The 22713-nt window shown below is 34.9% G+C and overlaps 2 protein-coding genes across 6 annotated transcripts in view; both read right to left on the reverse strand.

The window, feature by feature from the left end:
- Nucleotides 1-10179, reverse strand: part of LOC107039925 (serine/threonine-protein kinase SIK3) — a 14117-nt gene extending 3938 nt beyond the window's left edge. For 2 of the 5 annotated variants that reach the window (XM_015259781.2, XM_015259785.1), the window contains exons 1-8: nucleotides 9988-10179; nucleotides 8798-9094; nucleotides 8277-8692; nucleotides 6110-6678; nucleotides 4428-4564; nucleotides 4193-4343; nucleotides 1671-1808; nucleotides 1290-1511 (exon numbers count right to left, since the gene is read on the reverse strand). In XM_015259781.2, the coding sequence (XP_015115267.1) occupies nucleotides 1290-1511; nucleotides 1671-1808; nucleotides 4193-4343; nucleotides 4428-4564; nucleotides 6110-6678; nucleotides 8277-8692; nucleotides 8798-9094; nucleotides 9988-10140 (2083 nt within the window). In that variant the 5' untranslated portion in view covers nucleotides 10141-10179. The remainder of the gene's footprint in view (nucleotides 1-1289; nucleotides 1512-1670; nucleotides 1809-4192; nucleotides 4344-4427; nucleotides 4565-6109; nucleotides 6679-8276; nucleotides 8693-8797; nucleotides 9095-9987) is intronic. The other 3 variants (XM_015259782.2, XM_015259784.2, XM_015259783.2) reach the window with 3 other exon arrangements.
- A 6770-nt stretch (nucleotides 10180-16949) lies between these two features.
- Nucleotides 16950-22713, reverse strand: part of LOC107039930 — a 44496-nt gene continuing 38732 nt past the window's right edge. Inside the window, exons 3-4 of the mRNA XM_015259792.1 lie at nucleotides 20908-21738; nucleotides 16950-19394 (exon numbers count right to left, since the gene is read on the reverse strand). Of these exons, the coding sequence (XP_015115278.1) occupies nucleotides 18722-19394; nucleotides 20908-21738 (1504 nt within the window). The 3' untranslated portion in view covers nucleotides 16950-18721. The remainder of the gene's footprint in view (nucleotides 19395-20907; nucleotides 21739-22713) is intronic.

A 22713-nucleotide genomic window follows, 5' to 3' on the forward strand; every position in this document is an offset into this window, starting at 1 on the left:
GTCGGGATCTAATGGAGATAACGACATTTTCACAGGGAAATTCAGCTAGGGGAGGGCCAGGCAAAGCAGAACGATTTGGGATTTTCTTTAAATCCCAATATTTTCATTTTGAAGTAAAGAAATTAAGGCCTGGGTGGATTATCTTTCGAACGTGAACTTGGTTGTTTTTTTATTTTCATAATCTGAAATGATCTCCAATTGCTATTCAGTTTTACATAGCCCTGAAGTCCCCAAAAATGATGATTGGACAATCAAAAAAAAGTTGAAAAAAAGCAGAACATTTTCAAAGCGCGTTTTTGAATAATATTGGAAAATAAACCCAATAGGGAGGAAATAGCAAATTAATAATTTGATGTATCTAATGGCTATTAGGTCGTCATTTGTCACAGTAGTCAATGGCTGTCAGATCGTTAGTTACCATGATAAATTAGCCATTCACTATTTGCTCTCTATCAGACTTATTTCTTAATCTTTATTAAAAACGCTCTTTGAAAATGTTCAGTTTTTTTCTACTTTTTTTTATTGTACAATCATAATTTTTACGGACTCCTGCGTGATGTAAAATCCAATGTCAATTGTGATATATTTTACATTACGAAGATGGAAAAGCAATCGAAATAACGTTCGAAAGATAATCCATCCGGGCTATTAGAGACCATTGGCCATTAGAGAAGATCACAAAACGTTCCACTTTGCCCCGTTCTCCTCTACCTCTTTCGAATTTCGAGAAAGTTATCGAACAAAAACTGATGACGAGGTTTCACCACTGCAATACACATTGATTTGATTTAGGATGTTCATCCCCAAAGCTCAAGTTGTTTGAAAATATTGCATTTTGTTATCTGATCGAGAAAGTTATTTCTCTTATTCTTATGATAAATTGAATCAAGATTGATTATTCGGACATGGAATTAAGAAAATTTAATAATACATAAGACGCAGCGGGAAATGGCCTTAAACTATAAATAAATGATTTTTTCCAACTTTTTTTCTCATAAAATCGCAAAATACACAGGACTGCGAATGATTTACCCTGAGTATTACCAATTTCAAGCTTTCTACACTCTCATATGTATTTGCTTCAGCGACATTTTATTATATTTCTAACTAGTTCCGATGGACCGTTCCCCCCACCGATTATTTAAGGATATTCTCATTACACGCCTGTTATTTATTACATTTCTTTTTATGTATTGTACTTTTACTATTGAAACTATGCATATGTAACGCTCAAACAAGGTTGTACCTATTAAGCAGCAATAAATTGAAATTGAATTGAATTGATTTACCCTGAGTAATGGCTGCCACCCCTCGTTCATGAACCGGAGACCCCGGAATACTAGCTGGACTGTGTGAAGGCGAGGCAAGTCTCTGGAGCTGCTGATACTCCTGCTGAATGGCCTGAATCCCCGGTCCAGGTGGACAGGACCCCTCCGACGCTCTCCGCACCGGTGAATATCGTTCCGCTGCAACGTGAGTAGTAGGTTCTTTATAAGAATCTCTGCTGCCTGCTGTAAAATCGTTAGTCCACTCATGATATTTCTTCGCATTATTCATCAGAAATACTCTCACGTCGTATGATCTATTTACCGAACTCATTGAACACAGCTTAATGAAACTATTTCGACTCGAAGGAACATCAAAACTAATTGGTGCTAAACAACATTTACCAGCTCCAACAGGATATAGTGAGGTTTTCTTGAGATGAGGAAGCCCAGCGGCCCTTAAATGACAAGGCAGCAGTCTCGATGGTAGATATGCCCTATTCATCCTAGCTTCCACCTCCATGACCAGTTCCGGATTTATTACTACATGCATTGTGTTTACACCAACGAGGCATGGTACAAGTGCAGCCGGATACAACAAACCATGCAGATATTTTTGAAAATAATAAAAGGAAAACCAAAACAAAAAACAGAAAACAAATGAACACACAGTTATGGTAACAACAAATAAAAAAGTGGTATTACGAAAAAAAAAAATTCTTCAGTCACGAATGAATCTAAAATCAGAGTCGGGAATATTTTATAACGACCAGCCGAACAAATTTAGAGTCATGATCTCAAACGAGAAATTAATTAAATTGAGGCCCGGGTGAATTATCTTTCGAACGTGATCTTGGTTGTTTTTTTATTTTGATAATCTGAAATGATCTCCAATTGCTATTCAGTTTTACATAGTTCTGGAGTCTCCAAAAATTATGATTGTACAATCAAACAATGTCGAAAAAAAGCTGAACATTTTCGGAGAGCGTTTTTGAATAATATTGGGAAATAAAACCAATGGGGAGGAAATTACAAATTAATCATTTGATGTATCTAATGGGTGTTAGGTCGCATTTGTCACAGTAGTCAATGGTTGTCAGATCGTTAGTTACCATGATAAATTATCCACTCACTAGTTCCTCTCTATCGGAATTATTTCTTAATCTTTAATAAAAACACTCTTTGAAAATGCTCTGTTTTTTTCTACTTTTTTGATTGTACAATCATAATTTGTAGGGACTCCTCCGTGATGTAAAATCCAACGTAAATTGTGATATATTTTACATTGTGTGGATGGAAAGCAATCGAGATAACGATCGAAAGATAGCCCACCCGGGCCTTAATTGAATTAATTTTGGGACAGGATCTCAAGTTAACACTTAGAGGTCTCATGTTGAAACTCGAAAATCCTAAGTTGAGGCTCTAAAACTCAAATTGACGACTAAAACTCACAACTTAAGACTCTTGGGGCTCAAATTCAGATTTTTTGCATAATCTTACACTGACACATGAAAAAGCATTTTTGTAGTGAAGAATTAAGGCCCGGGTGTACTATCTTTCGCATGTTATCTGGATTTTTTTAATCTTTCGTAATCCAAAATTGTCAATTGAGTGGTAGATCATGTAAAAATTCCCAAAAATTATGATAGAATGATTAAAAAAATTAGAAAAAATTCTGAACTTTTTCAAAGAGCGTTTTTAATTGAGATCCAGAATGAGTTGAAAAAAGTGGAAACTACAAATATCTGATTCGCTGTGGCAAATTATCTATTAGCTGTCATTTTCCATGGTGGATAACAAAACAATAACTCCTCATGGGAAGTGACAGCTAGGTATCTCAATTTTCAAAACAGTGGTATGTAGTCATCTGCCATTTTTATGTGATAAGTGTGATTAAAAAATTCTCCAAAATATTACAACTTTTTTTAAAGAGCCTTTTCCGTAATAAACGTCTCTGTGCAGTGTGGGAAAAGATTTACGAAATCAGTCTTCCCCCTGCATGATATTGGGTGACAGACCGCCATTTGTCACCGTAAATCAGATACATTTTTCAATTTCTTGTTATTGAACTTATTCTGAATATAAATTAAAAATGCTCTTTGAAAAAATTAAGAATTTCTTCTACTTTTTTTTTATTATTCATTCATAATTTTTCAGAACTTCTGCATGATGCAGGACTCAATTGACAATTTCAGATGACGAAAGATTAAAAAAAACATCGAGATAACGTTCGAAAGATAGTACACCCGGGCCTTGAATGAAAATAGTATTTCGAAGATCAGACTTTTCGAAATAATTATTACTGATTTATCATTTGGATCATTTGGAATTACCAAATCCTATTCATTAATTCTTGCCTGTTCAACGGAAATGAGCCAGATATTCGATATTTCTTTCCTCTAGAATGAAAATTGAAAGGGCACTGCCCATTTTACTTGACTATTTCAATGAAGGAATCTAGTTCATCTGTTACATCTTGAATATTATTACAAAACTCTTCAACTCTCCATCACTTCCTCTCAATTAATCTTAAATCAGTATTTATTTCGATCAAACTATTTCAAAGACTATTTTTCTGAACGAAACCATTCAGATGCTAATGTATTTTCCCCATTAGACGAGTCCAGAATAACAAATATTCATAAATATTTCAATAAGCGATCCAATTAATGATCTCCCCAGCTCTGACCAAGAACCTTCATTCATAAATTAAGAATCTTCATTTTCCGTGTGTAGTAGGGTTTAATCAACGTGTCAATTACGTATGCATGAACAAATGATCGTGAGGGTGCAGCGTCAACAAGTCTACATTTCTCATGTTTGTCGTAATTCAATGGATACAATGTGGATCGATACAAGGGAAGACAAACAACAATTGCGTGTTTTGCATGTGTATCATGATACTAATAATTGAGAGAAATTATTACCTGGCCGTTGCATAACAGCTGTGAGACCACTTCGTCGTCTTCTGTCGCTACCACTGGTTGAACTTGCACTACTTCCACCACCACTGCTATCTGGGCTGCCTGTACTTACACTCAGAGTTTGAGAGCACTGACCCAACGTGGGGCTTCCACCCTGTAAACAATCCAATTGGGATTTAATTCTATAATCGAAAAAAATAAAGGAGAACGAGGTCTAATTTGTCTGAGTGTTTTATACAGATTGCAAGTGTTCTCTGCTGCCTGGCTGACTCCAGCCACTCTCTTCACCGTTTCCTGTCCCATTTCCATGCTGCTGTTGATAGAATACGTGGAGGTTTGCTCCACCATCCGAGGCTCTTCTTCCGAAACTGCTCGCTGTTGGAAAATTATAATTTTAGTCTCAGATTGAGTCTTTACGGATTAGTTTAGGAATTAAATTAGATGATTGAATTTAATTTTTTAGTTAGTTTTCGAGAAATGTGGTCGAATATATCAAATGTAGAGTAATTTTTACAGAGATCTTTAGGTCTTTACAAAAGACATCTTAAGGTGTAGTGAAATTTACATTTCGAGTGAGTTTTTAAGGAAGATCTTGAAATTTATCAGAAATTTGTAGGGGAGCTATTTCTTATCTCTACAAGATATCGATGAAAATTGTCTCAAATCCGAAGATATTTTCCAAAAACTCATTCAAATCGTATTAACGAGAGATGTCAACGTTTCGAGAAGCCATGGAAATTTCCATATCTCTCTAAGATTTTAAGATTCTGATTCAAATTGAATTGACTAGACACGTCGACGTAACATTGAAGTGATTTATTGATAAATATCTATGGATCTACTAGAGATAGCGACGTTTATGAAGGCCTTTTCTGTAATTGATTTCGTTCGACACTAAAAAAATCTCTCAGCAAAATTAAGGCTATTTCAGCATTACAATCTATTTTAGATTTGATAATTTCCAAGCCCACTCTTTCCTTGACATTTTTTCGGAATAATTCAATTACAAAAACCAAACTCCGAATGTGTTTTTCCTATCAAAACAATTCTATACTTTTTCCTGTTTTCTGAGCCAAGTTTCGAATTTTTGTCGCTATTTTTGACGGAGCTAGAATTTTGTTTTATATTTTGCAAAAACATCTTATTTCGTTTTTCAATTTTCACGTAAACGAAACAGTTTGGAGCTTTTATTGAATTTTTTTTTAGCATCAAATCTACACAATCCATATTTTTTAAATATTTTTATCACTATTTTTGATGGGATAGTGAAACAACCTTGATGAGATCAGTGAAACTAACTTCGCAAAGATTTCTTGATAAATATCTCTAAATCCACTAAAGATACAAAAACTTTTACGATCACCTTTATTTTAGCTTTCACTTCCCTCCCCTAAAAAAATCTCAAAAAAACGTGACATCTGTCCTTACATTTCGTGATATTTGTCAAAAACTAATCTATTCTGAAGTGAAATTGTCTCGTAAAGTGTTCACTGTTTTCGGCCTTTACTTTTGGTCAGACGTAAAAATCAACAGTAACAACCAACGAATGATAAAAAAAACCCGATGTCAATGGCCATTTATGTCTACTTATTTTCGTTGCATTGGGTGCCAAGTTATTTTTTCCTTCGCACATTTATTTATTTATTCTGGTAGTACGACAATGGCATTTTCATGGTTTCTTCCTTCTTTTTTGAGTAAATAAATTCATGCAGTTAAGAATGAACGCTTTGTGCATTCGAAATATTGTGCAGTGACTTCATACTTCGTCAGGTTTTTGTATTTTCATTGTTGTTGCTGTTCACTTTTCCATTTTGCCGAATATAATTCCCGAAAACAGTTACCCTTTTACGGAAAAAAATGTTCGAAACCATAATTTTATGTGAAATTGTCTTGTTTTACTCTTCAATTGACAAAACTTACTGGCTCCCATGACCGGTGGTGGTTTCAACAAATGCTGGTCCTTGATCTGGAAATTCTGAGGCGGTTGATTTTGCACCAGAGGAAGATTCAGTGGTAAATTAGTCTGTGGTAGCATATGTGGGTCGACATTGCACTGCATCATTGGCAGGAGGCCAAGAGGTGGATAGCCACCAGGCGCATAATTGCAGGCGTAAGGATAGGGTGAGGATGGCTGATGGGCTGTGTCACCAGGTCCCACAGTGTGCCTCCTAGTGGCGTGGTAAGGTGTCCCAGGGGGTAGATTGAGCCCAATGCGCTCGGATTCACACTCCGCCTCAGTCTCACCGAATTTCTCCAGCTGGTGGGCACCGTCTGCCATGTAGTCCCCTGGCAATGTCTGCATACTCGGTAAACTCTGCATTGTGAATTCCAGACGGTCAGCGAGCAAATGATAAATCGCTGATACGTGATCAAACGCGTTCCCTTGTATGGATTTTAATAGAGTGTCTGCATCCAGGCCAGGCAGTCTCAACATATTCTCTATTACCATTTGATTTATGGGCTGGGGGTGAATTGTTTCCGGACTACACCTAGAGGAAACCCAACCGAAAAAAAATATATTTTTAGAGATATATTTGATTACTGTAGGGGAGGGTGAAATTTTTTTTATCCATTTTTTTTATTATTGGGAGTACTGATGAGAATAATAATTTTTTATTCAGTAGAATGGAAAATTATTGAGAAGTTTTGATGAGACAAGATTTTGTCGATGGATTAATTGAAAATAAAATGAAACATCAAAATCCAAAGTCTAGAGGAAGGCCCAGGGGGAGACGCAGAGGGGGAAAAAGAAAAATGTGATGCTGAATTTCAATCGAATGAAAAAAGAAAAGTGTAATTGCCCTAATCTAATCAATTGAATTATAGATTAAATATTTCATATTACTTGAGAAGAGAACTGTGGAAATAATTAGTTAAAATTATTAATATTGTCGTCTCAATATAAGAAATATATGAAAAACCTTCGAGAGTTTCGAATGAGGAGAGAACATAGACTCAGCGATGACTAGGTCTTCTTTTCTACCGAATAGAAAATTATTATTCTCATTAGTACTCCCAATAATAAAAAGTTAAGACCCGGGTGGATTATCTTTCAATCTGAAATGATCTCCAATTATTATTCAGTTTTCCATAGCCCTGGAGTCTCCAAAAATTATGATCAATTTTCAGATTAGGTTTCCTGGCAAATGTCGGGATCTAGTGGAGATAACGACATTTTCACAGGGAAATTCAGCTAGGGGAGAGCGAGGCAAAGTAGAACGATTTGGGATTTTCGTTAAATCCCAATATTTTCATTTTGAAATAAAGAAATTAAGGCTTGGGTGGATTATCTTTCGAACGTGAAATTGGTTGTTTTTTTTATTTTCATAATCTGAAATGATCTCCAATTGCTATTCAGTTTTACATAGCCCTGGAGTCTCCAAAAATTATGATTGTACAGTAAAAAAAAAGTTGAAAAAAAGCTGAACATTTTCAAAGAACGTTTTTTAATAATATTGGGAAATAACCCCAATAGGGGGGAAATTGCAAATTAATAATTTGATGTATCTAATGGATGTTAGGTCGTCATTTGTCACAGTAGTCAATGGCTGTCAGATCTTTAGTTACCATGATAAATTATCAATTCACTATTTCCTCTCTATCGGACTTATTTCTTAATCTTTATTAAAAACGCTCTTTGAAAATTTTCATTTTTTTTTTTTCTACTTTTTATTATTGTGCAATTATAATTTTTAGGGACTCCTGCGTAATTTAAACTCCAATGGAAATTGTGATTTATTTTACATTTTCAAGACGAAAAAACAATCCAGCAAACGTTCAAAAGATAATCCACCCGAGCCTGAATAAAAAAAATTTTTTTGCTTAAATTGTCCACTCTCCTCTATTAGAAAACCCATTCGGCAGCAAATTGCTAATTTATTAGCAACAATAACTAGACTCATTTATAACAAAAACACAATTGTCCACTTGTTTTGTTTTTAATTCATGTAAATGAAAACAGATAGATTGCCCGTGATGAGTGAATTGACCCTTCGAAACGTTGGCAAAAGGGACAAGATTAAATGTTTACTTGATTCTCGAGTTGCACAAGTAGAATGAATTTTAAAAATAAAATAAAAATACTAACCCTCCAGGTTCCGGCTCAGCGAGTCCGTCGCCACCCATCCAAGGATGCGTCAAAATCTGTATAATACTGAGTCTCCTCTCGGGCTCAACCACCAGCATATGCCTAATCAATTTCTCACACTCGGCAGACATGAAAAATGGTATCCTAAATTTTCCGGAGATAACAACAGCCCTCAACAACTGCATCGTGGGTCCATCGAATGGCAATGCACCGCACACTAATACATATAATACAACACCCAAACTCCACACATCAGTTCTTGGGCCGTCATAATGTTTACCCTCGAATATTTCGGGTGCTGCGTAAGGTGGTGAACCACACCAAGTGCTCAAAGGCACACCCGGTGTATATTCATTACTGAATCCAAAATCAGCGAGTTTAATATTATTGTCAGCATCAAGGAGTAGATTCTCAGCCTGAAGTCAAGCAAATAGAGAAAATATTAATGTGTTAATTGAACGAATAAACCGAGTTGTCGTGTGATAATTCCTCGAGGTAAATAAATAACGAATAATTTCAACCTTAAGATCTCGATGAACGACTCGATTCTGGTGGAGATAGTGAACAGCCTGTACAATCTGTTTGAATATTCTTCTCGCTTCAGACTCTGACATTCTCCCATTACGCACGAGATGATCAAATATCTCACCACCAGGTGCATACTCAGTTACCAAATAAATCATTTTTTCAGTCTCCATTACTTGATAAAGCCGAATAATGTGGGGATGCCGCAGTCTCTTCATTATGTGCACTTCACGAAATATTTTAGCTAAATTCTCCTCACTAAGTTTTGTCTTGTCTATTATCTTGATAGCAACCTGAAATATCACGTGAAATATTCATTACATCGAAATGTTCACGCACGTGATGTGCACAAGCTCCAGTGATTTCAATGGCCCCATTGTTCTGGGGTCATTATCGAAATGTCTTTTGGGGGCATTAAAAAATGTGACTCAGACGGTGAACAGGAAGGTGAATTCACCAGTAAACCTTTTCATTTTTGTTTTTATTATTAATTCCGTTCATCGAACTGGAAAATCTTCAAAAAAATAATGAAAGTCTGATAAATATTAACATTCAAGGTGATACAGATTTGAGCCCTCAAAAATGATGATTGGTGTGTAAATTCGGTAAAAGTTTTCGAAATTCCTAGGGGAATTAACATGGGAAAGTGGTCGAACATCAACTGACTCTCAGAATGAAAAGGTCTGTTGTAATGGCTCACTGGCTCTATTTTATCTAGTGATACGATGTAGGCAAACTATCGTGTTAGAATCATCTCTGACTTCCGGTAATTACCGTATCTCCAGATTAATAGAGCGATGATAACGATAAAAGTATTGAACCACATGACAGTCGGGGGATTTTCGGTTCAACCAGTGTTATGGGATTTTAATTGATGGAGTGATTCATTGGATGGGAGGAATGGGGAGAGAATGACTTGTTTCTTCGTCACTTTTTTTTATATTCCAGCGGTTAATAGCACCGAGAACGACATGACAGTCGTTTGTCGATCAATCATAAAGAGGAACAATGAGAGTTTAGACGATAATGAGGGCTCTCCAGGGATAAACAGCTGTGAGTAACAATACAAGAAACAATCTGGTGTTCTGTTTTTTTGTCAATTGTACGGTGTGAGTGGTGTAAGTGGTGTTGGAATCGTAGTGCACGGGTGAGAAAAAATGATGAAAAATTGTATGACCATTCGTACCTTGGATTTTGTAACGACATGGGTGGCCATTTTGACAACAGCAAAATTACCCTTTCCAATAGTTTTGTCCAATTCATAATAACCAACTCGGATAAGTTTGTTGACGGAAAATTGCTGTGAAACCTCATTGTGCGACGTCGTCGCGGATGCCATTTTTTACAATCACTTGTGAGTTACTCGGACGATACGAGCCCGTTGCCAATCACCTACTGGATAGTGTGTTATTGTTGCCGTTAGAGGCGCTTGTTATTTTTCAAAGCGTCATCTAAGATTTTCACGGCTTTGAATCAAGAGACATCTTCAACTAATTGAAGGGGAAATTAGTGGGTTCATTGATTTGTTCGGGGAGGAGATGGTTTTTGGAGGAATATGCCGGGTTTTTGGTTTATGACTGGGGTTTTGGGTTTTAGATTGGGTGGACGTTGGGGTGAGTGGGAGACTGGGGTCGGGTTTTGAATGTTGCATCTTAGCGTAATTGAATGAGTAAATAATTATTGGGGTCATCAGTTGATGGAACTTACAGAATATCTCAGAAGAGTCGTGGGAAAATTTTCGGTTTCATCGTTTAGTGTTTTTTTTAAATTTTTTTATTCAGTTTTTCACGGGAGGGGTTCATTGTACGTTTGATTGTTAGAATAGTTACTGGATCTGTTTCGAATGGTGAAGAAATAGTCGCAACTGATTAGTATTAAATGACGATTAAGTTTGTAATGATTTATGAAACTTATATGTAGGGGAAGTTGGGGTAAAATGGACACTTTTGACTTTTTTTAAAATGTAAATGACAGCTTGAAATGTTGATGAAATTCAATAATTTTTGTTTCGATGAAAAGAACATTTCTTTCCCTTTGTAATGAGCCTACACTGAGCTCAATTGATAAATTTGTTTCTGAGTTATGAATAATTTTAAAAAAGTCCAAAGTGTCCATTTTACCCCATCCTCCCCTATTGTTTTATGGAATAGTTATGACAGAATTTTTATTATTTTGTTATTGAATTTTTTAGGTTGAGATTGGTTTGAAAGTGATTAGTGGGAGAACTGCGTTCTGGTTTCAAATCTTGCACCTTCGGGTAATTGAATGACTTAATAATTATTAAGGTCATCAGTTGATGAAACTTACAGAATATTTCAGAAGAGTCGTGGGAAAATTTTCGGTTTCATCGTTTAGTGTTTTTTTAAAAAATTTTTATTCAGTTTTTCACGGGAGGGGTTCATTGTACGTTTGATTGTTAGAATAGTTACTGGATCTGTTTCGAATGGTGAAGAAATAGTCAACTGATTAGTATTAAATGACGATTAAGTTTGTAATGATTTATGAAACTTATATGTATTATATTGTTTTATGGAATAGTCATGACAGAATTTTTATTATTTTGTTATTGAATTTTTTAGTTTGAGATTGGTTTGAAAGTGATTAGTGGGAGAACTGGTTTCTGGTTCCAAATGTTGCATCTTCGGGTAATTAAATGAGTAAATTATTATTGGGGTCATGGGTTTCTGAAACTTGGAGATTATTTCAGAAGAGTCATGGGAAAATTTTCAATTTCAGGGTTTAATTTTCTTTCCTTTTTTTAATCAATTTTTCCATTGGAGTTCACTATACGGTTGATTAGTATTAAATGATGATCAAGTTTATAATGATTTATGAAGTTTATAGATATTGTTTTAAGGAATAGTCATGACAGAATTTGTATTGTAAATCATTATTGAGGGCATGAGTTCATGAAACTTGGAGACTATTTCAGAAGAGTCGTGGGAAAATTTTCAATTTCTGGGTTTAGTGTTTTTTTTTTAATTTTTTAAATTCAGTTTTCCACTGGAGGGGTTCATTGTACGTTTGATTGTTATAATAGGCACTGGATCTGTTTGAAATGATGAAGAAATAGTTATGAAGCTTATCTATATTGTTTTATTGAATAATCATGGGAGAATTTTTACTACTTTATTATTGAATTTTTTCCTTCAAGAATTTTGTTTTACCATTACGATCAAGTTTCTGCTTCCAAATGAAGAGATCTTCATTTCACATGAATAGATGATGATTGAGGTCATCGGTTGACGGAGCTTCAAGATACTTTATTAGGGAATATTCAAGATTTCTATTTTATAATTGAATTTTTCAATTTGAAATTGATTAGTAGGAGAAGTGGATTCTGGTTTCAAATGTTGCATCTTCAGGTAATTGCATAAGTAAATCATTATTAGGGTCATGGGTTTATGAAACTTTGAGATGATTTCAGAAGAATCGTGGGAAAATTTTCAATTTCAGGGTTTAGTGTTTTTTTTTTTATTCAGTTTTCTATTGAAGGGGTTCATTATACGTTTGATTATTATTATAATAGTCACTGGATCTGTTTGAAATGATGGAGAAATAGTTATGAAGCTTATAGATATTATTTTATGGAATAGTCAATGGAGAATTTTTATTATTTTATTATTGAATTTTTGTCCTTCACAAAATGTGTTTTACCATTACAATGAGGTTTTACCATAATCACGATGTTCTGTTTTCAAATAAAGACATCTTCGCGTGAGTAGATGATGATCGAGGTCATGGATTGATTGGGCTTGGAGATAGTTTGTTAGGAATTCAAGACTTCTACTAGGAATTCAAGACTTCTATTTTATGATTAAATTTTTCAATTTGAGATTGGTTCAAAATTGATTACTGGGAGAACTGCGATCTAATTTCAAATGTTCCATCCTCGGGTAATTGAATGAGTGAATAATTAGTGGGGTCATCAGTTGATGAAACTTGCAGAATATTTCAGAAGAGTCGTGTGAAAATTTTTAATTTCAGGTTTTTTAGTTTTTTTATTCAGATTTTCACTGGAAAGGGTCATTATGCGTTTGATTGATACATTGGTCACTCGATCTAATGATCGTTTTGAATGTTGAAGAAATTTCCAACTGATTGGTATGACATGATAATTACGTTTATGACGATTTATGAAGCTTATAGATATGGTTTCATAGAACGGTCATGGAAGAATTTTTATTATTTTACAATTCAATTTTTAACTTGTAGATTTCGTTTTACCATAACTAATGGAAACAATTCCGAGGTTCTCTTTTCAAATGAAGATGTCTTTGCATGAGTAAATGATGATTGGGGTCATGGATTGATTGGGCTTGGAGATATTTTCTTAGGAATTATTCAAGACTTCTTCATATCTTCTATAATGTCTTTTTTATTTCATGATTGCATTTTATGATTGATTCGAGCATTTTTTTTTTCGTTGAAATCCTTTTCTTCATTTGCCGTTGAACATCAAAGTTTCCATTAAAGCCCCATTCGAAACCAGAACATTTTGCAATGATTTTATTATTTAAACTTCACAGAAAAGGGAATTTACTTTTAAGGAATTTTTTTTAAATCGAAAAACAAGAAATTAGAAATTTTACTTTTGGAGAAAGATTTGTTAAATAATTAAAAAATGTAATTGTTAATTATTACGAACTTTATATGACTCTGTACAATAAATAGAGCTTATTACAGACTGCGAAAACAAATTATATTTGCCAAATATCCATTTTATTGAGAGAAGTATTTATTTTTTCAATATCATATTTCTCCAGTCGAGTAGTTCCCAGGCAATTCTCATTAGGTTTCAATTATGACAATTATGTTGCTCTAGAAGATGATCATGGTGGTTCAAAGCCTTGAATGAACTCTCTCAATAATTATAAACATTAAAAAATTAATTGAAATTCTTCCCTGTTGTAGACAATAAGAAATTTTGAAAAAATGAAAAATCGTTAGAGAATTTCAAGGTCATGTTCGACATAGTCATCCTCTAGAGCGACATGATTGTCATAATTGAAACCTAATTGAGCTCGCCTGGGAGTAATTCGATCGAAGAAATACGATTTGTTAAAAATGAATACTTCTCACAAGTAAATTAATATTTGGCGAAAATATTTTTTTTCTCAGTGCGGAAGTGATATAAAATATTATAGACCACTCGAGCATAAATTTCGTTTTCAACGAATGTGCATACTAGCCTTCTCCTCTAATGTACTATTTTTTATCAATGTAAAAAAACGGTTTTGAACCCTAAAAACCATTTCTTTGAAATCGTAACTAATTTGTTCATATCCAGAACTTTTCCAGAAAACAATTCCATTCTTTAAAAACAAGAAAAGGTCTCTGAAGATTTAAACGATTTTGATGATTTATTCATGAGGAAATATTTTGAAAACTTCTAATTTTACCCAAAATGTTATTTGACTGACCCTCAGATTAATGGACAAATTTTATGATTGAAAATCGCAGAATGTCACGTGCGGAAAAATTCCAAGGGAGAACCCAGCGAATTCGCGAGAAAATTCTATTGAAAAATTCCGAAGGTCATCTACGCATTTCTCAATAGAAATGTTCAATGGAACATATTCTGTAGAAAAAATCAATATATTTTGATTTTCCTGTCCAACTATTCTATGGAGATTTTTTATAGAAATTCCTCGGCTCAAATTTTCCAAATTTTTCAATTTGACTTTTTTTAAGAAGCGAATAAAAATGGAGCACTCAATTTTTATTCTCTTTTCCATTGCAAAAAGTCAATTATTATATTTTCTACGTAGAAAAAACTTCAAAAATTCATGCCGATGAATTTCTAGAGAAAATCTCTCAATAGAAAAAGTTGCATAGAAAGATAAAATTCTACTGATTTTTTCACTAAAATACATTTTATTGGAAATTTTCTACTAAAAAAACGCCAAGTAAAGCTGTGAAATTCTTCCAAAGAAACTGTCGAAAACTAATAGAATTTTCAATAGAAATCTAAGAATGAAAATGTTTCATCGAATCGCTAGGTTTATCTACGAAATTTTTCGTCTGTGGTATTGTGCTATTAGTCTGCACTAAACAGAGTATAAAGCATTTGGATGTCCTTAATCAACAGCAGAACTTTCCCATCCGAACCCTCCTGAAAATTCCCCCTCCATCCATATCCTTTATTCTCATATTTCTCACACGTGTTAACACGCTGACTAAATAAACTCCCCACACAAACATTGAGACGAACCGAAAAATCACAATTTTGTTATCCTATTCCATCGTTCAATGGATTAAAAATACTATTTTTATTGCCCTGAATAAACCCAAAATATTCGTAGAAAGGGTTTCAAGAGAATAGACGACAATACACCCAAGCGTACAAAACACTACAAATTATTCTGTACACAACACTATTATTTGCTCTGTGAAGTAATTTCAAGGCCGGAAGAATTGAGTGAGCACCGTACGCGTGATAACAATAATACATGCAATATTTATGCCGAGCAGTCTCCAAAATATCCCTCTGGCCCACTATTTCCAGTCGTATAATACTCAACAAAGGAAAATACCAGAAAGACAGAATTGGGTAAACAGGTAAATTTCTGGACGATTTCAACTTGCATTGAATATTCCATAAATAAAATGAAAATTCCACTGATTATTCCACCTTTCGATAATATTTATGGTGTATAATCATGTGATCAATTATGTTTTCTATTGATCAAAATTCAATAAATAAAAAAAAAATATAGCCCAGTCGTCCAGAAATTGGGGGATTCGACTTCATTCAACTCCTTCTCAATTTATTTTTTGTTTTATTTTCACTTCAAATAATGTTTTCTGCTAATTAAGACACTCTTGAAGGTGTGGAAGCCATCATATCCCCATTTATTGGCCCACTATTTCCCGTATTATATTCAACTAAACTAATACCATTTCCCGTATTATATTCAATGAAGGAAAATACCAGAAAGACAGAATAGGGTAAACGGGTCAATTTCTGGACGATTTCAACTTGCATTGAATATTCCATAAATAAAATGAAAATTCTACTGATTATTCCACCCGTGAATAATATTACTCGTGTATAATCACGTGACCAGCTATTTTTTCTACTGATCAAAATTCAGTAAATAAAAAACATATGACCCTGTCGTCCAGAAATTGGGGGTTTTGACTGCATTCAACTCCTTCTTAATTTAATTATTTTTTGTTTTGTCATTTTCCCTTCAAATATTCTTTTTTCTGGTAATTAAAACACTCTTGAAAGTCTGGAAGCCATCATATCCCCATTTATTGGCCCACTATTTCCAGTCGTATTATATTCAACGAAGGAAAATACCAGAAAGACAGAATAGGGTAAACGGGTCAATTTCTGGACGATTTCAACTTGCATTGAATATTCCATAAATAAAATGAAAATTCTACTGATTATTTCACCCGTGAATAATATTACTCGTGTATAATCACGTGACCAGTTATTTTTTCTACTGATCAAAATTCAGTAAATAAAAAACATTATGACCCTGTCGTCCAGAAATTGGCGGTTTCGGTTGCATTCAACTCCTTCTTAATTTAATTATTTTTTGTTTTGTCATTTTCACTTCAAATATTCTTTTTTCTGGTAATTAAAACACTCTTGAAAGTCTGGAAGCCATCATTCCCATTTATTGGCCCACTATTTCCAGTCGTATTATATTCAACGAAGGAAAATACCAGAAAGACAGAATAAGGTAAACGGGTCAATTTCTGGACAATTTCAACTTGCATTGAATATTCCACAAATAAAATGAAAATTCTACTGGTTATATTACCTTTCAAGAATATTACTCGTGTACAATCATGTAATCAGTTTTTTTCTTCTATTGATCAAAATTCAATAAATAAATAAAAAATGGTGCAGTCGTCCAAAAATTGCGGGTTTCGAACTGCATTCAACTAATCTTCACTTCAAATAATTTTGTTCTGGTAATTAAACCATTCTTGAAGATATGGAAGCTCTCCTATCCCCATTTGTGATTCTTTTATTTTAGATTTTACCACGAAACTCGAATTCTCCTTAACCGTCCAGCAATTGGCCTGTTCACCCTACGAATGAAATACTCCACGCCTAAACTCCAATATCGATTCACCCAACAAAAGCACCCATCAGCATCAATAAAAAACAAAACTTTTGTGACAAATTACAAAGAGATATTTATTATTAATGAGACATACACGTAGCAAAACGCAGTTAAGGGAGACCTCAATTCACCAATTAACCGCTATTAAATGCCATTCTCCTGGTATGTTTTTTTTTCTATTTTTTTGTTATTTTTTTTACGAAATAAATGAAAAAATTTTACAAACTAACTAATGGTACCGAAATAGTTCCATTGCTCTACCTTTTTATCAAGTATATACAATTACTGTACAAACTTACGATTAATAATACATTATGGTGATTGTTAACGAGACAATCCACGGAGAGCTTGAAATACTGCTCTTGACAAAGTAATACAATACTCGTTTATGACCCAATATCAGTAATCATTGCCATCTCTGGGGGGCAATACTGCAGTGCCTATAAATACCATTTTCCTCTTTTAAGTAAAAAATCCCACTGATGAAAAGTATTGCTGCCCTAGAAAGAATCTATTCCTTTAGATTCGCCATCTCCTTCACTACCTCAAAGACATAAATTAGACACTCAACGTCGTCAACGGGGTTATCAATATTTCACCTCTCTTCATCCAGTTTCATCCCATAATCATAGACACATTCAACGATCGCAGATCAATCCTCACAACTTAACATTAACTCTATTGAAATGATTGTTTTTATTTTCTCTCATTGTCATTTATTGATCCTGTACAGTTCAGATTCAATAGACTGTTATGCAGTATTATTTGTACTAATTACGTAATCTGCGAAAAGAAAAAAAAACCTAGCAATTATTGTTTTCAGGTATACAATTGCAAAAATCATTTACATTTATCGATCAAGTTTATATACTCAGTGTATATAGGTTTTTATATATAAGGTATGTATAAAGAACTTTATAATACATCAGTCTGGCCATTTGGGGCTGTCCAAATACTTAATAATGATTACAAATTTTCTTCGCTGCTTTGCAAAATTACAACATTTTCGTGATTTTCACACACTCTCACTGAGTTACGTAATTTTTTCAAGTGAATAGCGGATTCTTTTGCATGGATTGATGACTCTACTGAGGGATTCAAGTGATACATGAATGTATAAATCTATGTTGACAGCCGAGACTAATCATACAATAAGTTTTAAGTGAACTTGATGAATATACAACTGAAACCGACTCAGTTTAATTGTTTACGAGGAAGAACTGTGTTATTTTTTTTCTGCTTTTTTTTTTCTCACAATTTTTTACAATTATCGAACTTGTTAGAAGCTCATCGCCCTCTCTGTATCTCTCCACGTTGAATAGGAATACAAGTGTAATTGACACAAACTCAAATAAACTCTGATTGGGATGATATTTCCTGAGAAAATGTAACACTTGTATTTAATGCATTATGTTTGGAACAGGCAAATTACCAATTGGCTCGATGAAACGCGTATAAAACTTCGTATTGACATACCTTCCATTAACCATACGTTTTAGTTATTTTTATGACAAAGATGTTATAAAAAATCGACAGCTGATCTATGTATAATGTATAGTTACACGAATTGAAGTAGAAAGAAAGATGAATTTTTGCATTTTCTTTACACAGCCTGAGTACGTACAAAAATATTAATTTATAATTCAATCATTAAAAATTATGGGGGGAGGGGCGAGGGGTGGGAATTTTCAGAGAATTCTCGTTTATGCATTAGTACCATCAACTGTGATTCAGTTATTTTGTCACTTCAGATGCATAAACTTCTCCATATCCCAGTGAGATCTTTATATATCGAGTTAGAGAGGACGAGGAGAATAAAGAATAAACAATTTACTCTATTTTGAGAAAAGCACCATTTGGTGGTGCAGTTCTAACGAGAAGGGGAGTTTTCCTGCGTGACGGTGTTACTGATTGATAGACATAATTTCCCTGAATACCAGTTACGGTTTTTTGTCTCTTCATTGTACTGGGACTGAGTTCATACTCGAATGACTTTTGTTTAGATATGTTGAGTTGCATGTGCAGTGCCTCTTTATTCTCCTCAATGTCGAGATCATCGTAGAGATGCTCAGTGATATCAACGTCACAGTCCTGACTGCTTTCGTCGTAACTGTCGGTGACTGAGTTGGCAGCAACATGGCCAAGGGCAGGCTCACTGTAGACAACATTCTCCTCGGCTGTCTCGTCACCAGAGCTCTCAGTCTCCTCCGAGAGATCCTCACCATTCCCTGCGTACTTCATTTCACCACGTTCTAGCAACTCCAGGTGATCTGGATATATCATGGCTTTTTTTATCGCCAATGGATCCTTCCTCGACCACTTCTGCACTTCCTCGTCCATTTTAGCTACTTTTGCTGGATTTATGGCCCACAGGCAGCCTTTCCTCTGATTACCGTTGCCAGCGGGCTTCTCTATTTTCTCGAAACACTTGTTCAGGGACAAATTATGTCTCACTGAGTTCTTCCAGCCGTTGGGGGCCGTCTTGAAGTAGGGGAAATGCTCGCTGGAATAGAAGAAACATTAGTCAGTCATGGAAATTCAATCAATTTCTTTTTAGGTGAAGAAACGAGTCGGCATGCTCGATATTAGGGGAATGAGGGTCATTGCATAATGTTACTGTTGGGACTGTACAACACTGTGACCGAGTGTGCCCCAACTTAGGGACGCACACCTGGTGTTTGCGGACAGATGGGGAATGAGGGGAACCCCTCAACAAAATGGCAGGAGTTCACTGTGTGGTGGGATTTTTAGGGGGTACACAGTGGACTAAAATTTTACTTCCATCTGTGGTATTTTCTCATTTTGGGAATTAGGGGATTATTGATTTACGTAGATAAACAGGGGAAAATAAATATTTAATTTTTTTTTGGGTGTTCATAACTCATTACTATTTCACGTTTTTCCCCCTTTGTAAATAGCTTAATTGAGGAATTTATTTCTGGGTTTTGGTTTTGATAAGTTTAGAAGGAATATTCTTATGGTTTAGCAGTTTTGTGTATTAAAATGTTTCGCAGTCCAATTTTTTTCATGTCAATGATAAAAGGGGCTTGAAAACTCTGGCGTTAATGCAGAAGTTTTGCAAAATCTTTAGAAAATTTCAGAATGTTTTGCGATGACAACAAAATCACTCGTATCAGCGTTAATTTAAGTTACTAGTTGTTATTTTTTTCCTGAAGACTTTACACTATCTATTCTTGAATAAACATCAAGTTTTTTACAAAACTTGAAAAACTGGAGGTTTATAGACGATCTGAGGCATTCTATGACTTTCTAGAGCATTTCATGATTTCCCAGAGAAACGAACATCTCAAATTATCTTAAGTAAAGGAGGGTAAAGTAGAATGAACCCTTGGCTTTTTTCAAATGCTTATTAGCATAAAATTTTAAATTCATGACAATAACATGTTGAATTCTTGATGAAATAAATTATTTTTCTATGGAAATAACAATTCTTCCCCTTTGTGATCAGCCCAGACTAATCTAAATTGGTAAATCTGTTTCTGAGTTATGAATATCAAAGTCAAAAGCGTTCATTTTACCCCACTCTCCCCTAAGATTTCCCTACGATGAAGTGGTGAACTAGGATAAGTGCAATTAAGAAAAAAAAATTTCCATTGCTTGAATAGAAAATTCTCTGTAAGGTAGTCAAATTTTTTAACTCTCCTGAAAAAGTTCCATTTTTGCACTTATCCTAGTTTACCACTTCGCTACAGAATTGAATAGTGAAATAGTATATTTCGATACGAGTGAGACAGAATTTTCACGAGTGTGAAGTTGACGACCCGAGGCGAAGCCGAGGGCTGCCAATCACACGAGCTGAAAATTCCTGTCTCACATGTGTCGAACAATAGTTTTTGACAGTGATGTTACGTTCAGCGAGTGGCGAACTGTGCCTTTTTTCGTTAACTAGTAAACAAAAAAACTTTTCGTTTACGAGCAAACGAAAAGGCACTTTTCGATACGAGGTGAACGTAGCAGCAGTGTCAAAAAAGATTAAATGTAATATTATCACTCACCACATGAAATTATAAATTTCGGAGACTGGTAGTGATCCAGTTTGACTGTTCTTAAGGGCCATTGCGATAAGACAAGAATAAGAGTATGCTGGCTTTGGATATATATGTTTATCCTCATAGTCCAACGGGTCAAATTCCTTTTTCGATGTTGGTGGCGATGATACAGCACCAGTTGTAACATGATGTGTATTATTATTATATATCTGTTTTCTGACGTGATGGGGTGTCTGGCTGGTAGGACTGTGAACGAGTTTAAAATTACCAACTCTAATGTGCGAGAAAGAATTAACTTTTTGAGTTGTCGGTGATTTACCAACACTCTGCGGTGACAAAGTCTTCATCATTCCTGAGTTTATGTTCATGAGTTGTTGCTGAGGTTTACACTTTATTCTCATTGTGCCAATGTTAATTTTACTCTCATGCTCCTCCTCCGAGTCCTCAACCTCCTCCACTTCTTCACCCTCTTCGCCTTCCTCGACTTCGTCATCATCACCCTCCTCCTCCTCCTCCTCCTCGTCTTCCTCGTCCTCGTCCACCTCATCCTCATCACAATCCTCCTCGTCCTCAGTTTCAGTTATGTCATTCTCGTACTTGTCATTGGCTACTTCATGATGCTCAATCTCAATCTTCTGTTTCTTGGCGTTATTCTTCGTTGATATGAGGAAATTCCGTCTCGATGATGCAGTCGTTGTGGCTGATGATGCTTTTATCATTGATGATGTTTGGGTTTCGTTGGGCGTTGGAGATCTCGTTGTGATATGTGGCATTACTGAATTTGGATTTACCATTATTGATGCAGCATCCCCTCCACTGATGTCGAGATTGTAATTGCTGAAAATTTTAAGGTTCAAGTGATGAATTTTTCAACTAGAGATACACACAAAATATTATTTCAGTGAGTTTTTTTTTATTTCAGTAATTATATTAAAATTATGAGGAAATCCTGAAGCAATGGAAAATTAGTCTGATAATTGATTTCATACAATTTTTTTCCTAAATCCGATTCAATGTCACTCTCATGCGATTTACTATAATATCTTCGAGAAATTTCAAAAAATGTCGAGCTGTGTAGGTGAGTTTTCGAGGAATATCTTCGAATCTAATGGAGATTACGAAATTTTCGTAATTACCTTTTTTGTAGAGCGAATTGAGAGCTACAAAAAAGGTTTCACTAAAAATTTTTCTAGCTGCCTTAGATTCCGAGATATTCATCGAAAACTGACCAGTAGAATTTCTGAATTTCTTTAATTCTGATTTCGACAAATCAGAGTGCAGTATTCCGGGTCACGTGATATCTTTACATCAGTTTTATTTTGATAACTCACCGGCCTATGGGTCAATTATCAAACTGATAATTTCACAGTCGCCTATCAATTGTTTGCTCTTCTTTTGACAGTTTTGTTTCTTCTCACATTTTTGTGATAAGTGTCACGTAACCCCGAATACCGCGCTGTATTCGACTAAAATTAGAATGTGGAACTCGCATGGAGCTCAGTTTCGCCTAATTTCCTTATTCGCCCATTCTAAATAACCCATAGATAGTCAAACGAAAAGAATTATGAAGAAATATTGCCCAGAAATTTTTTAATTATTGATTGAAAGTTAGAGGCTTTCGAAACCTATTATTTCGGTCATGACGTCACAAAGTGGCAGAAGTAATGCTGGGTAGCGCTCGATTGGTCGAATCTGAGGAGAGAGGGGAGTTGCCGTCATCCATTGGATAAGGCACCCGTGAAGATTGGGTTTAGTTGGCGAGAGCCATCCTGTGATTGGTCCAGCGTTCCACCGGCCTTATGACGTCATTAG

Source organism: Diachasma alloeum, unplaced genomic scaffold, assembly GCF_001412515.2.
Source record: "Diachasma alloeum isolate Michigan unplaced genomic scaffold, Dall2.0 Dall_scaffold_00313, whole genome shotgun sequence".
Taxonomy (NCBI): Eukaryota; Metazoa; Arthropoda; class Insecta; order Hymenoptera; family Braconidae; genus Diachasma; species Diachasma alloeum.